Raw genomic sequence first — 15165 nt, 5'->3', positions numbered from 1 at the left:
GGCGTGCAGGTGCAGGGTCAATAGGATTGGACATGGAGATGTATTCATCTGTTCTCGTCGCTATAGTACTAATCAGAAATAACTGTTCAGACAATATAGGGTCCAATGCACCGTTAGTAGTAAGCTTGTATGGAATAAAAAATTGCTGTGCTGGCGAGTGGTGAGGGGAATGTCAGTTCATTTCCAATGTGTAGCATGAGAGCCCGTAAACTAGATATGCTGTATGCGCCCTATTCTCACACGTGCTCGAAGCGTACCATGCATCAGACAGGATCATATCCCTGTCAGCCCTGTCGTGTGTTGGCATGATCTGGTAGCTTTCGGGAGAACGTCATGTCCACCATCTTATCAGTCAAGTCAGGCACCACGTGCACTAGGGAGTGGTAGACCTTGGGTCCAACGGATATAAGCATTTCCCGAAGTGTGTATGGAAACTGGGCATGCGTAGCTCAGTATTGAGCATGCTTAGAATTGCCTGATCCAATGCGGAGTAGAGAGTTGAAAATAAAAAGAATCTCATTGTTGACCACCCCCTCAACACGTGCCGGGGTGCTGCTGGGTGAATATCAGCGACCAGCCAGTCATATTGCTAGCAGTCAGCAGGCCCCACTGAGATGGGAATGTTGGTGCCTGAGGACAAAAGAGTACTGACCAATCGCTGAGGCGGAAATGCGGCACATGCATTGTTAGCGATATCTTCAGTGGCGATGGAGTTGAAGCTGAAGTTCTCCACTCACTGCCTGGTCCCCTGCTTTCTAGTACTCTCTTAGTCTCTCCGCTGCCCTCCGGTCGCAACTAGCCGACCTGGATCGATGCATCGCCGCTCCCCGTCGGCTCCTCCGAAGCCAATTGTTGCCCGGCCTATCTACACGTGTGATCCCTTGCCTCGCTGCCTTTGCTATCGCGACCTGCAGATAAACATGTCGGTCGCGGGGGATATAAACCGGTCGGGCGGCCCCAGAGTTGTCTCCCCATCAGCCAAGAATTCTCGTCTGCTTGTCCAGCTGAAAGCACGCGACCATGAAGGGAACTGCTGCTTCTGCCCTGCTCGTCGCTCTCTCCGCGACGGCCGCCCAGGCCCGTCCAGTGGTCGATGAGCGTTTCCCCTACACTGGACCTGCCGTTCCGATCGGCGACTGGGTCGATCCCACCATCAATGGCAACGGCAAAGGCTTCCCTCGTCTGGTTGAACCCCCGGCCGTCAAGCCGGCCACCGCCAATCCCAGGAACAATGTCAATGTGATTTCCCTGTCCTACATCCCCAAGGGCATGCACATTCACTACCAGACCCCCTTCGGTCTGGGCCAGTTGCCTGCTGTCCGCTGGGGTAAGGACCCCCGCAACTTGAACAGCACTGCGCAGGGCTACTCTCACACGTATGTATACCACTTCTAGTTGGGATTGCCGCGTGCTGATGGATTTAGATATGACCGCACTCCCTCCTGTTCCCAAGTCAAGGCGGTCACCCAGTGCAGTCAATTCTTCCACGAGGTTAGCATCGACGGTTTGGAGCCCGACACCACCTACTACTACCAGATTCCCGCCGCCAATGGCACCACCCAGTCAGAGATCCTCAACTTCAAGACGAGTCGTCCTGCCGGCCACCCGGGTTCGTTCAGCGTCGCCGTGCTGAACGACATGGGATACACCAATGCTCATGGCACACACAAGCAGCTGGTCAAGGCTGCCACTGAAGGAACTGCATTCGCCTGGCACGGAGGTGACCTCAGTTACGCTGATGACTGGTACTCTGGTATCCTTGCTTGTGCCGACGACTGGCCGGTCTGCTACAACGGCACTAGTTCGACTCTTCCCGGTGGTGGCCCTCTGCCGGAGGAGTACAAGAAGCCCTTGCCCGCGGGCGAAATCCCCGATCAAGGTGGCCCGCAAGGTGGTGATATGAGCGTGCTGTATGAGTCCAACTGGGATCTCTGGCAACAGTGGCTCAACAACATCACTCTGAAGATTCCATACATGGTCTTGCCTGGTAACCATGAAGCCTCGTGCGCCGAGTTTGACGGTCCTCACAACATCCTCACTGCTTACCTGAACGATGACATTGCTAACGGCACTGCTCCCACTGATAACCTGACCTACTACAGCTGCCCGCCTTCCCAGAGGTAGATATTTTCTCTCCTAATCTTGAGGTGTAGTGGCTAATAGTTGCAGAAACTTCACCGCTTACCAGCACCGCTTCCGCATGCCTGGTCCCGAGACCGGTGGTGTCGGTAACTTCTGGTACTCTTTCGACTACGGTCTTGCTCACTTCGTCGCCATCGATGGCGAGACCGACTTTGCCAACAGCCCTGAGTGGAACTTTGCCGAGGATGTGACCGGCAACGAGACCCTGCCCAGTGAAAGCGAGACCTTCATCACCGACAGTGGACCGTTCGGCAATGTCAATGGCAGCGTTCACGAGACCAAGTCCTATGAGCAGTGGCATTGGCTGAAGCAGGACCTGGCCAAGGTCGATCGCAGCAAGACCCCATGGGTGATTGTCATGAGCCACCGTCCTATGTACAGTTCTGCCTATTCCTCGTACCAGCTACACGTGCGCGAGGCGTTCGAGGGTCTGCTCCTCAAGTATGGCGTTGACGCCTACCTTTCTGGGTGAGTCTGCCCGTGTTCTAAAAGTCCGCATTATCCGCTAACAAATACAGCCACATCCACTGGTACGAGCGTCTTTATCCTTTGGGAGCCAACGGCACCATCGATACCGCCGCCATCGTCAACAACAACACCTACTACGCCCACAATGGCAAGTCCATTACCCACATCATCAACGGCATGGCTGGCAACATTGAGAGCCACAGCGAATTCAGCGACGGCGAGGGTCTGACCAACATCACCGCCCTGCTGGACAAGGTCCACTACGGTTTCAGCAAGCTGACCATCTTCAACGAGACTGCTCTCAAGTGGGAGTTGATCCGTGGCGATGATGGTACTGTTGGTGACTCGTTGACCCTTCTTAAGCCGTCCCACGCTGCCGGCGGTAAGAAGTTCCACGCTTGAACTGTGATCTTCTTTGAAGCATGGCAACTGCTGATGACAATACTGCATGATGTGGTCTGAGATCCGAATGTCTGGGATGAAATTATCATGAAAAGAGATGTGTGCATGTACATGACAAAAGTACTTAGTATATAATAAACGGCTTGGATTAATGCATCGTCGTCAATCAATCTCTGGCTGTCTCTTATATTTCCTCATGTAATCTTCTTCCCACGAATAAAAGTTACATGTTGGATTGGTCGAGCGATGCGATTGCCGGGTATGGGAGGAGCACTGCGCTGCATCAGTTGACACTATCACAACATCGTAAGTACTGCGTCCGCCATACTTACATCTGTAGATAAGTCAATACTAGAATCACTTGTATCCTTTATATCTCCTTACTCGATATTGCCAGGTTATGCATCCCAATAAACCCCAATAAGCCACTCCTTCCTACCAGCCCTCCGCAGGAGAGTATACTGCTATACCTGGCCTCTACAGGACATCGGAATGATCTAGGCTGATTTATCTCACTGCGCAATAGTCCAAGCAGACTCCATCTCTGCCAAAGATGAAATGGCTCTCGCCGTGCAGAAGCAGGATATTCCCAGAACTAACGCTGCTGAGACGCAATGTTCCTTGAAGTTCGAGATAATATCCAGTATGAATGCACCACTATCTTCAACTATAAAAGGAAGAGGGGATAGACATGGTATACAACCTTTCATTATCATCGGTGTGTCACACAACCGACTGGCTTTTCGACTACAGTCCTTCATTTTGATTCGCAATGGACGACAAACCTACGGCCGCTAGTTGGGATTCCACCGAACTGTCTCCCTCGTCCATCTTTTTCACGGAAGATTATCCATCCCAGCATCCAACATCAGTTGCATCCGATGTGGACAATGAGGCGGATAATGAAGCGGACAACGAAGCGGACAATGAAGCGTCGTCCCTTCTTCCTTCACGTATGAGCGAGGATGACCCACTCGAGGATTATCAACCACCAGGCCAATACACGATAACATTCTTTGAGTATCAAGGGGAGGAGTATCAAGGGCAAACAGATACATTCATCATAGCATCGGACGCAAGTAACATTCTCAAGGAAGCCGATCCTCCAATTCCCTGTGTGCTGTGGGGTATCATGCTAAAATGTATCTTCGAACATGAAATCAATGATAGTAGCGTACGTCTAGTACATTTAACGCGTTATTCTGTACAGAAACTCGTGCTTATCAATTTGACAGATACCAATCTCAGTAGATCTGGTTGTTGAGGACGAACAGGTGAAAGACGCCATTGAAACCTTGCGCAAGGCTGGGTTCAAAGACGATGACAACTACCCAGGGTGTCGCTACAACGGAGGAGCCTGTCCTGTCAACGAGCTCAAGCCGGTTCACGTTTTCCACTTGTTCGATTCATTCTCACATACCCAATTGGAGGCGAATTTTGATGTGAAGAAAGGACCTCAACTGCATCACGATCTAAGACTCCACTGCAAATCCAATGTGTACTGGAAACTTCCCAAGTTCACTGTGCAGACGGAGGCCAACGAGGCGGACGAAAACTTTATGCTAACGTTAGACCGCAGGCTCCGCTGGGAGGGAGTTCACCGACCCAATGTTAAGATTCATCCGCCCACTAAGAATCCCCTGGTTCTGCCCACGCCTGCTCGGTTCGCCGAGGCCCTGGTTTACCTGAAGGTGCGAGACGAGCATTTCAAGAAAAGCGAAATATGGTGGGAGGAGGATTTGAAAGAACATTTCAAGACATTACTTTACGTAGCTCAGTATGGCGAACTGTTCGAGTTGGACGCAAAACGTAAAACCCTCAGCGAGACATGCCGAGAATGGTGGGAAGCATGCAGGACTGGGGAATATACCAGCATACGTGCCTCGAAACTGCTGGATAAATTGGAGAAAGAGATAAGACTCGAGATGGGGGTGTCCGGTGAACCAGAGCCTATTCCTCTCGACAGCCATTGGGGACAAGAAAATCCTCCGGATAATAGAACGAGCATATCACCCCGTGCCCCGTATTCGACAGATGATGAGGCGGGGCTCTTTCGACTCTCCGAGTCCGATAGGGCCATGGATACCGACGAATAGCTCTAGATACATAGTTATGTATCTCTAAATCACACATCTTGCTTTTATTGGATCTCATCGACGATAATACTGTGTGTGAATCTCTCTAGACTTGTGGTTGACACACTCTGTAGTACGCAGCGTACATGAACTGAAAATAGCTTGTATTTATTTACGTAGACTGGCAACACAATGTCACAGCTCTTTCCCTGTGCCCGGCGTGTGAATCAATATTCATTAGGCAGGAACTATGAAGAGCCGACATCCTCCACAATATCCTTCCACCATATGCCTCCCCTCCCCCTCATATCCCCTACAACAGCTCTCCTAATCGACATCTTTTGTCACTATCTTTTCACAACATTCATATCTCAATTTCTATACTGTCGTATATGTACCACCATGACAGGACAACAATCCATGTACCAGTTCCTGTTCGAGGGGCCACAAACCCCGATTGTCTCCTACAGATTCGCTTCATCCATCAGCTCTGCGCTCAAAGCCGAGGGTATTCCATGTCTACTATGGGGTGATCTATCGATGAGGGCTATGGGATACCACAGCATAGCACAAGTACATAACCTCCTCAACCTTCCCCTCTATCTGCTAACCTTTTACAGAACCTCGATCTCATACTGAAGGACGAGCACTTGACACGCGCGGCCAACTTTTTCCGCAACTACGAATATGTCCATGAATACCCTTACTTCCTACGCTGCGCCTCAGCCACTGCCACGACCCGTGAATCAGGCCGCCCGATGCCTGTCCACCGCTTTCACGTCTACACCCACCCTGAGATTACCAAGACGCCATCCCAAGCTTCACAAAGCTCGGGTGCTCAGGGACCAGCAGCAGCAGAACAAGGAGAGATACCCCACATAGATATATGCCTCTACTCCAAGCGGTGGTACTTCCCAGGCAATCCCCCAATCCCGACTGGGACTCCTCGACCGACAAACCTGAGCTACATGTTGAGTAATGACGGTCGACTGCCCCTAACGGGTTATCAGCACGGCCATCCCAACTTCGGCCGCTTTCCGCAGGATATTGCACCGGTCATAATGGCAAAGCCGGCTCGGTATATTGAAACGTTGCTGGTTCTCCGGATCAACTTCGGTACTTGGTCGGAACAAACCAGGTGGTGGAGACTGACGCTTGCTCGGATGACGACCACTGGGTTCGGCAATGGTCCGGATGATGACCCTCAGCCGGTTATGTTTGGGCCGTTGTATGATCCTGAGTGTTTCAGGGAGGAATTTCAACGTTGGTGGAATTCGATGCGGGCCAGGGATATTGAGGCGGTTTTGGCGGAGGAGGAGAATATGGGGGTTTTGTTGAGGTCGCCGAGTACACCTGTTGGAGGGCCGTGGGTTCCTCTTTAGTTGTTGGCTACATGCGTTAGTGTTGTCATTTATGGCCTTTGGGCTTTTGGATGTTGACATCAGAGATTCCGTGACTATGGGACATACTCGTGGGTGATGTTTTATTATTAGTGTGTAATGTTTAGGTAGTTTGTAGGGTTAGAGACATATTAGTCGTCTAAACATATCTATCGTTCTGTTTAAATTCGTTCAGAAAATTCAGCACTTGGACGCTGTCGTCTTTCACATGATAAGGCTGTCCACTTCCCAAATCGACCACCATTTTGTTCTTCCGGTCCCATTCGTAGAACCTAACGTGCTTGCCAATTGCTACTATGCCATATATGCCATACTTACGTCCCTTTGATGAGGAAGCGATGTCCCCGAGGTAGACATTCATTTGACACACTCCTTCTGCCCATCCGCTGTTTTGCCTTTCCTTTGCGAAGCGTTTGCACTGCGTCACCAAAAACCGCGTTAGTCGTCCGCTCTTCGCTCTGTGGTGCTGATTCCACACGGACGACTCAATATCGGTGTATCCCGCACTCCCCCCTTCTTTCCCTCCATGCTGAGGGCGATGAACGAAATCCTCACTTGGAGGAAAGTGAATATTGAGAATCAGGTTCCATAATCCTGTGACGACTCCTTCTTGCTGGTAGCGGTTCATAACCCTCAACATGTCCTGAAAGGCTTGATTCTCCGTATACTTCAGTGAAAGACATGAGTTTTGGCTTCCATATTGTACGGTGAGGGCAATCATACATTGGCCATGTCTGAAGATTTTCTCGACCCGGTAACTTGTAAGGTAATCTTCTTTTTTCTTTCTTTCTAAAACACAGTTGCTGGTCCCACGGAATGTTGATCTGGAGCTTGTCACCGAGGCTTTCCACTCATTTTTCTCGCGAGACTGACAAGAAGCATAGATATCACACCTGGACATAGAAGGTGCAACCCCGTAGTTTCCATTTTCACATACAGTTGGCTTACTCTCCTTTCTTATGCTCTACCAACCCGCATCACTTGATTGTTTTTGTTAAGCCATATTGAACCGCTATTTCCTCCAGCAGCGTGAAGAAACGCTTTCTGTCCACCCCAGCCTGGCTATGCTCAAGAACCTCCAACTTCAAACAAAGCCATCGCCAATCTAAATCTTCGTGCAAGATACTCTGTATCTCACTGAATAAATTGAGATTGAGCCGTAGCTTCCAATACCCTTTGTCAACGGTCCATTGAATTCCTTCAAGGACTGAGCAGACATCCTCATACGAAAGATAATCCATGACCATATATTGTAACTCCATTGGAAGACGAATAAGCCATGATTCGATAGAGCATGGTATATTGCTCGCTTTAATTTTAGCTCTATTCCTGCATCGAGTGACAAATCGCCGAACTGATGTCATTCCAATGGGATCTGTTATGTCTCATGTGTTATTTCATCATTCCTATTGATGAGAGTATATGAGAGAGTATATGAGGGTGTATGAAAAACTTACCTCTAGGTTCCATCATTAGGAATGACTCTACAGGATCATCATAATAGATATATAAGCATTCCTTCAAACAGCGCATTCGCAGCGCGCGAGACAGGATACCTAAACTCTCCTTCGTAAGGTGATGCCAGTTATTAACTCGAAGAAATTCCCTCCAACATCTAGCGTGAACCAAATACCCAGCAAGACTTGACTGTTTCTCAATATTTTCCTTACATTGTACTAGCTTAGGTGCCGCTAGTCTATGCCGCCAAATTCTCTTGTAGTTCCCGACACTTATAAGCCCATCATTTTCATTCCACGGAGCGTGGAACTTGCGCCATGGATAGAAATTCTGTGAAATTCCAGAGAGTTTATAGCTCCGCGATTTAGAATCAAACATAACTGGGTAAAAGAAATCAGCATGAGAAGTCATTTTTTTTACCAGCAGAGAGATATTGCAACATACTCAGCCGAAAGAGGGTTCGCCAGCCAGGATATGTAAGGGCATGAAGGTCTTCTAACTCGTGAGCCGTGTATGTGATTTCAGAGGCATTCGGCCTAGAGTAAGTATCCCGGCCAAGGGAGTGGTCTCCTGGGACAGTGGTAAACCCACTGCAACAGATATAGCAGAATGGTACCCATTTATATGATGGATTTGGGTACGGATCGATATCAATATCTGGCCAGTATGCATTAGGGTCCTCCATTCTGTTTCGTTAAATTGTATAAATGTGCGACTCTATTAGCTTTATCTTCGTTCGTTGGGTTTTAAATACTTATCTCCTTGGCAGACACGGACTTCCGACTTTGCCTATCATTATGACCTCAACTATGTCGTTTGCACACCGGAACTGTTCAAGGGATGCCGTTTCGGGCCTATCAGTTGTCTTCCGGCATACCTTTTATGCGTAGTAGTGAGGTTAAGGTTTAGCCTTTACCTTGAGTCAATAATAGTATATTACAAGCACAGACCATCGTCATTATTGTGTCCTTGTGTCCTTCATTTGGCAAGTGGTATGTCAGGACATTACAAGATGATACACAGAACAAGGGAAAGTTTCAAGCTCTTTGTCCAGCCCTTTTGGACTCATAGCACCTCGGGCTAGCCTTTTTATATATGCAATGAATTTAGTTGGATATCTACTGGACTGAAGTACAAGCCCCTATGGCTTTGCGGGTACTATATATATTCCACGTCAGTTATAAAACAAGAGATTCCATCTATGTCAAGTGTAGCTGCTCATCTATAATTAGAATCCATTCTACTGATGATATGACTCTAGACGCAACACAAACACCATAGTTTTACCAATGATTGTGGCCCTTACACGGATATGTGGCAGGAAGTTTGACATATAAGATTTTACAATCATAACTATCTTTCCAGACAGAATAGCAAGCTTCAAACAGCTATATACGGAGAGCCTACTTCAACATGTTAACATTAATGGCCAGGAACCATCAGAAAAACAGAGTCAGCAAAACATTGATCTAAACTAATTTATGTGGAATGTTCCGTTTCACTATTGGGCTAGTGGAAGCAGCTCCATGATATAGTAAAGAATTCAGCGCTTTCACAGAAACATTGTGAGCGAGGAAAGCATATAGACCGTAGAGAATTGAGTACGCCTCGCAGCAGAAGAGTAAATCTCTCCTGAACATCGATGATCATATATCTCTTTGTTTTCCCATATGTTGTTTCTTCTGATAATAGTGTTTTATTTCCCAACCACGGACCTTCTCATACTTTATTTCTCCCTGTCTGCCCCACATCCATCATGAGAGGTTGTTTCTTTCCAGGATTTCAAAAGCAGCACAGGCTTTGTGCAGTGTTCAGCAACTCGCGGACCGGAAACATTGATGAGGAGGATGACATTCAGGAAGAGATAGATGCCATCCCGGATAGAATGTACTGGCATAGTCCTTCTCTAATTTGTTAGTGTTGTGGTGATATGGATGTGTCCATAGAGCCAGGAGCATCGGGTAAATCTTGAGGAGTAGTGATATATTCTATCTGGATGGAGCAGCACATAGGGCATATCGGTATAGCACCCCTCCCCTCCCTTTCCTAGCTGATGCGGTGATGTCTGAAGCTAAGTGTTGGAGGGGAGGGAGCATCGTGAGTAGTGCCAACGCGTGCATGTTTCGGTGTGATCTGGTTCCCTATCTTCGACAAAGGGAAAGCTTGACAGATGGTGGGGATTGCTGTCATTGATCGGACAAATTAATATTTTTCAGATATTCTGTATGTGTAGGTAGGTATGCAGGCAGTACGCAGATCTATTCACTGCACATGGTGCCATTTGCATAAGACTTGTCATTGGTGAAAATGCTGTTTATTCGTTCGTTTGAGGAAGATGCTAACATAGCTTTCGAGAGATAGGTCTATATGAATACAGATGTGGAGCCAGTACCGATACGGCCGCCTCTCCCTCATTTGCTCCAAGACCTTCTGAGCTATAGAGAAATAGCAACGGCTCATTAGAAAGTCACCCAGCAGCCGCAGCAAGTTAAGAGGCCGGGCATGATCATGTATATAATCATTACCGTCGACAAGAACCGTTGGGATGTAGTTTTCCAAGACACAACCACCAAGCAATATATTGTCTATCCTGTTGTAGTTCTTGCTGGTTCCCCTGTATCCCTGACATTTGGAACGAGCCCCAGGGCAGGCCACAATGGCAGTATTTTCAGTGATTCTAGCACGCGGTGCCACCTTTCGAGATCCCAAGTGGGTCGGTAGTACAAAGGTGATACCGCGGAAGTTGAAGGCCACTCATTGCTTCTGGGAGTAACCCTTCCATTACCGTATGTAATTTCCATGTTTCAGGAGTAATGCAAATGACGAATCTACTTGCTAACGACACAGCGGTGTAGAGTCGTTCTCTTGATCCAGTCGCAAATTGTATGGTTTGTATTGTCGTTGCCATGTTCGGCTTCGGATAAGACTTGGCTTTAGGTGTAGGTGAGACTTGCCGTCCGGACGCATCATTATTTTGTTGGTAGTTATGTAAGAGTCAAATCTCAATCAGAACTGCAGTTACATTGGGCGAGATATCCACTCATTCAAACCCCTGATATGATTGGCTCTTATTTTACCAGTATGTTGTTGAGAAGGGGATGCACATGTCGATCTTCAGTTTGCAGAGACGCGGAGAGGACAGAGTTAAAATACTCTACCTCTGTTGTTGTACACTGACATCTGGCGCCAGATCATTGTTGTTATGTTTTATGAAGATAGACAGAATGTGGCGATGATGGCGGTCGCAATGACAGACTGCGGCGGGTGGTTTGTTTCATGGGGCCTAACCAGAAGCACAATGACATGTTGCGTCGATGTTGATTACAATTGGCTCACGCTGCATTCAGGTAAAGTTGGGCTGGATGCCATATGACCTTTGGAGTGGACTGTTGGGTCAGCTATTGTATCGTCCTCACTATCCATCTGTGGCGAGAAGGGTATCAATGATATGGTGTTACCATGTGCAGTGATTCGTTGGCAAGAACCCAAGCAAGACATATAGTCAAGCATATCAATATAGTCGACAATGTGCCTCTCAGGGCAGAAGTAAGTTCACCGCATGTTTTTGAGTTTTCCAAACATCCTCGCAATCTCCCTCGTGACTGTGTGGTGTCCTTTGCTGTAAATGAAGATATACCTCTATATAAAATGCTTTAAGGCATTGGGTGTAGAGCTTCGCCTTCTCCAGACCAGACGGCACGACTCACATTGCCGGGAGACGTGGCATGGAAGAAAACAACCGGACGAAATAACTATATTGTTTCGCTTGTCGCTATATGTGGTTAACTTAGCCCGGTATTGACCATCCATAGATTGACCTCAGCCGCCACCATGGCAAGTGGTTGTAGAGGTATCATCGGTGAGATATTCATCCACTCACAGAGTCACTCCCTTCTGAGACAGTCTAGTAACTGTCTCTGGCAAGCCCAAGATATCTTGGAGAACCAATTGTACGGCACCTTTGATCCTGCTGTCTTCAGGCTGCAGTAGTTGTCGTTTACGCGGATAGTGTATGTCCAGGCGGAGTAGCATGAGAAATAGTTTGCTATTGGACTGGTAAACTGTCCTTCTTTAGATTGCTGGGTTTAAGGGACACCTGACTCTCTGGATGCCTTTTCTATACGGCACCATCATCATTTTACCACTGCAGAGGATTCTGAGCGCAGCATGATGGACGGGACACGTTTCGATAGACCAAAGACCCTCCACATCGGCCATTGTAGTCATAGTCTTTGCTTTATACATTATATTTTGGGACGTAATATAAACAGTGAGATGGGGGCAGGATCGAGTGGCCCTGCCCCTAACTATTGCGGTAGACGCCTGAGCGAGAGCTGATTGATTCAGAGCCAGATCGAGGGGGCCTCATCTGTCTTATATACTTGTTCCCGACTGTAAAGCCAGCGGAAGTTACCCTCGGTATTCATATAGTCAGCTTCATGATGATACTGTCCCGGACCTTACCCCAGATAACAGATATCCCGCTAGAATAGTGACATCTAGTTGGGGGTTCCCTCTTTGCATCGAGGTAAATGCCTGTACCTGTGAGTCCGTCTCGGGGTTCTCCAGGTTTCCCTCTCCACTAGAAGAGTGGAAAAGAAAAAAAATAGAATAAAATAAAAAATTAAAAAGAATGAAAGAAAGAAAGAAAGAAAGAAAGAAAGAAAGAAGAAGAAGAAGAAGAAGAAAAATTTGGATTGCTACCCGGTACTCTGCGATCAAGGGGAAATATGATTTGACCAAGTGCCTATGTTGGTTCACGCATCATGGACCTCCCTTGTACAGACTGCTTAGAACTTGAAGTTGGAATCTTCCGGATCCCTGAGATGTCGAATGGGGGCTATCTGTTTGTCAGGCTGGCTATACGTTGAAGCCATGTATGGAAAAAGCGGAGATTTGTACGGAAGCCCACAAGTACGCTTTCTCAAACTCGTAGAGACAGTCATTCTAGAGATATCAATAAACAGCAAAGGTTGTTGGAAGAAATTCATTCTATGTTAGTTCGCTATGAGGGTTTGAAACAGATGATGCTACCGGTTTCACTATGACTTTTCTGGGGGGTTCCATATCAATGCGCTGTGCCTTCCCCTCCCCGACCGATCATGGACATAGTATTGCACCTCATCCCATATCGTTGGACAAATAACATCATGTATAGGTGGGTCAAATGGAAACAACGTGAGTTGTCGACTGAACTCTCCCCCATCCGAGATCCCCATTTGCAGCACCAGTTCTGCGATAGCTGTAATCGACCAAGCTCTTAATGTGGGAGACGCAACATTGCAAGCAGCAAGGTACAGGGTCCAAAGACGAAAGGTGGGCGGAAGCCAGTATAATACTTCAGCATTCTCCAGGAACCGCCGCAGCTGTGAGATAAGTACATCGCTGGTCGATGCACCAGGAGGAGACTCATGAAACACCACGTTCATCAGTAATAAGAGGCTAAGTCGACAGACCTCCTGGGCTTGCGTTCTGGCACAATCTTCCCCATATTGCATTGAAAGAAGTGTATACTGGATTGACGTCAGCGAGAAACGGATCCTCGCAACGACGGTTTGGCCGCTGCTCTTTGTAATACTGGAGTACTCCTCGACTAAGGATTGTATATCATGGATCACTGCTTTCAGTGCACTATCTGTGCGCAGCAGGCGATCCAGGTCTTGGAAACCTTGTGCTAAATGGTAGTCTTGAGGATCTGGGATTGGGGATTGTTGGAACCGATCACTGAAAATGGGCTTTCGTCCACAATCTACGGATCCACTGATATCGGCCCTGAAAAACCAATTAAGAAACTATCAGAACCAGGAGAATCGAAACTTGTTACCTATATATTTTTCCCTGTACCATTGGCTTGTCATTCAGTGCGTCCAAACCTCCTCGCATGTCAACCAATGCTTTCAGGATCCTCATGTCAACTTCCCATTGATCATGCTGGCCTGCTGCTTTCTGTAAAAGGATTAGCCAGCACATCAGCTTTGTTTGCACAGAATCCTACCAACTTTTGCAATAGCAATGCTGGCAACAGCAACAATTGTTTCATCCGAAGGCGGATCCACCGAATCTACGAGTCTCTTTCGAACAATGCTCATAGCTCGACTAATATGCCATATAAAAGCCGGGCTTGCTTGAAAGCGTTGCAAGTCCATTGTAAATAATGATCCACACGCCAGTACGACATGGAGCATTGCTGAATCTTGAAACAGCATTGGTACCCAATATTCGTCTATTGGATTGCAGCCAGCTCTCTTTTCGATTGAGTAGAGTGTCTCCGATGCACTGTTCTTGTCTTAGAGAGTACTTTATTAGCTAGGTGTGCACTGGTAAATAAAACACCATCTTTCTCACTCACAAAACGCAAAGAGATCAAGCATGTATGGCTCCATGGTAATAGGCAGCGTGTCAAAAGGATCAGTCTGGTTCTTCTGCGGATATGCATGTGGAATGTGGATGTGGGTCAGGCGAGACAGATCGAGGCTAGTATCGCCAGGAGTAATCTCGGCTTTCTTCTGATTCTGACGACTACGGTTAATCATTGTGTGGCTTCTGATGGTGGTGCGCTCTTCTTCATCGATTGGGGCCAACGTGGGCCCAAGGTTGATGAACTTAAAGTTGGAAGCGGCGGCGGGGCGAGGCCGGGACCCCTCAAGGTGTTGCTTCTTCTTTGTCGCTAACTTTGGTCAGCCCATGCTGATATTCTATTTCTAGATGGGTTTGTGGACTAACATCCTGCGGGACGCCCTCTCCTCTTTGGTGGAGATATCTTGAGTGGACCATTGGTATACTCAAACACCACCGATTCGGATAGCAATGGCCCCGTTGAGAATACCACCTCACTCGGAATCTTATCCATCGAGAATAGAAATAAAGTCTTAGATGGTCCTGGATGCGGTATTCACGAAGGAAATGCGATGAAGTGAAGTCAAGGGTCATATGGGATAGTAATCCTGTTGAAAGCGGCCGGGCTTAGTGTTGCTCCGTTATCTCCGTCATCGCCAGCCTCAGACACTAAACCCAATCAGGTTATCAGTCTTAGATTAATTCGGCCCAAATAGGAAATCTACTAATCTAGCCATCATAAGGAGCAAAATGGGTCGAATTGATGACCAGAATATATACAAATTGGGCTCAAATATACGTGAAGTCCTTGACTATCTCGGAAATAAGTTTAAGGAGCCTGCACGCATCTTTCAATCAGGGCCCTATATATGCTATGATCGTTT

At 47.6% G+C, this 15165-nt stretch overlaps 6 protein-coding genes across 6 annotated transcripts; 3 read left to right on the top strand and 3 right to left on the bottom strand.

The window, feature by feature from the left end:
* The first annotated feature begins 765 nt into the window (after positions 1-765).
* BO83DRAFT_413758 (purple acid phosphatase family protein) lies at positions 766-3188 on the top strand. Its single transcript, XM_025534514.1, has 4 exons — positions 766-1376; positions 1425-2120; positions 2170-2610; positions 2661-3188. The coding sequence occupies exons 1-4, from the start codon at positions 1021-1023 to the stop codon at positions 3010-3012; spliced, it is 1845 nt and encodes a 614-aa protein (XP_025392837.1). The 5' UTR covers positions 766-1020; the 3' UTR covers positions 3013-3188.
* A 596-nt stretch (positions 3189-3784) lies between these two features.
* On the top strand, positions 3785-5108 carry BO83DRAFT_384706 (uncharacterized protein; the record flags this gene model as incomplete). Its single annotated transcript, XM_025532594.1, has 2 exons — positions 3785-4186; positions 4248-5108. The coding sequence occupies 2 exons, from the start codon at positions 3785-3787 to the stop codon at positions 5106-5108; spliced, it is 1263 nt and encodes a 420-aa protein (XP_025392836.1).
* A 381-nt stretch (positions 5109-5489) lies between these two features.
* Positions 5490-6469, top strand: BO83DRAFT_422921 (uncharacterized protein; the record flags this gene model as incomplete). The annotated part of the gene is made up of 2 exons (XM_025535068.1): positions 5490-5660; positions 5708-6469. The coding sequence occupies 2 exons, from the start codon at positions 5490-5492 to the stop codon at positions 6467-6469; spliced, it is 933 nt and encodes a 310-aa protein (XP_025392835.1).
* Positions 6470-6626: 157 nt separating this feature from the next.
* BO83DRAFT_422920 (uncharacterized protein) lies at positions 6627-7219 on the bottom strand (the record flags this gene model as incomplete). The annotated part of the gene is made up of 2 exons (XM_025535067.1): positions 6627-7154; positions 7211-7219. The coding sequence occupies 2 exons, from the start codon at positions 7217-7219 to the stop codon at positions 6627-6629; spliced, it is 537 nt and encodes a 178-aa protein (XP_025392834.1).
* A 245-nt stretch (positions 7220-7464) lies between these two features.
* BO83DRAFT_384704 (uncharacterized protein) lies at positions 7465-8630 on the bottom strand (the record flags this gene model as incomplete). Its single annotated transcript, XM_025532593.1, has 3 exons — positions 7465-7862; positions 7945-8325; positions 8390-8630. 3 exons carry the CDS (start codon positions 8628-8630, stop codon positions 7465-7467), a joined length of 1020 nt encoding a protein of 339 aa, XP_025392833.1.
* Positions 8631-12945: 4315 nt separating this feature from the next.
* On the bottom strand, positions 12946-14839 carry BO83DRAFT_352704 (uncharacterized protein). The gene is made up of 5 exons (XM_025529006.1): positions 14669-14839; positions 14295-14612; positions 13945-14231; positions 13770-13891; positions 12946-13717 (listed from the first exon to the last, which is right to left on the bottom strand). Exons 1-5 carry the CDS (start codon positions 14793-14795, stop codon positions 12988-12990), a joined length of 1584 nt encoding a protein of 527 aa, XP_025392832.1. The 5' UTR covers positions 14796-14839; the 3' UTR covers positions 12946-12987.
* Positions 14840-15165: the final 326 nt, after the last annotated feature.

This window comes from Aspergillus eucalypticola, assembly GCF_003184535.1.
Source record: "Aspergillus eucalypticola CBS 122712 chromosome Unknown BO83scaffold_2, whole genome shotgun sequence".
Taxonomy (NCBI): Eukaryota; Fungi; Ascomycota; class Eurotiomycetes; order Eurotiales; family Aspergillaceae; genus Aspergillus; species Aspergillus eucalypticola.
Note: the sequence above shows the minus strand (reverse complement) of the source record. Positions and strands in the feature narration are given on the sequence as shown.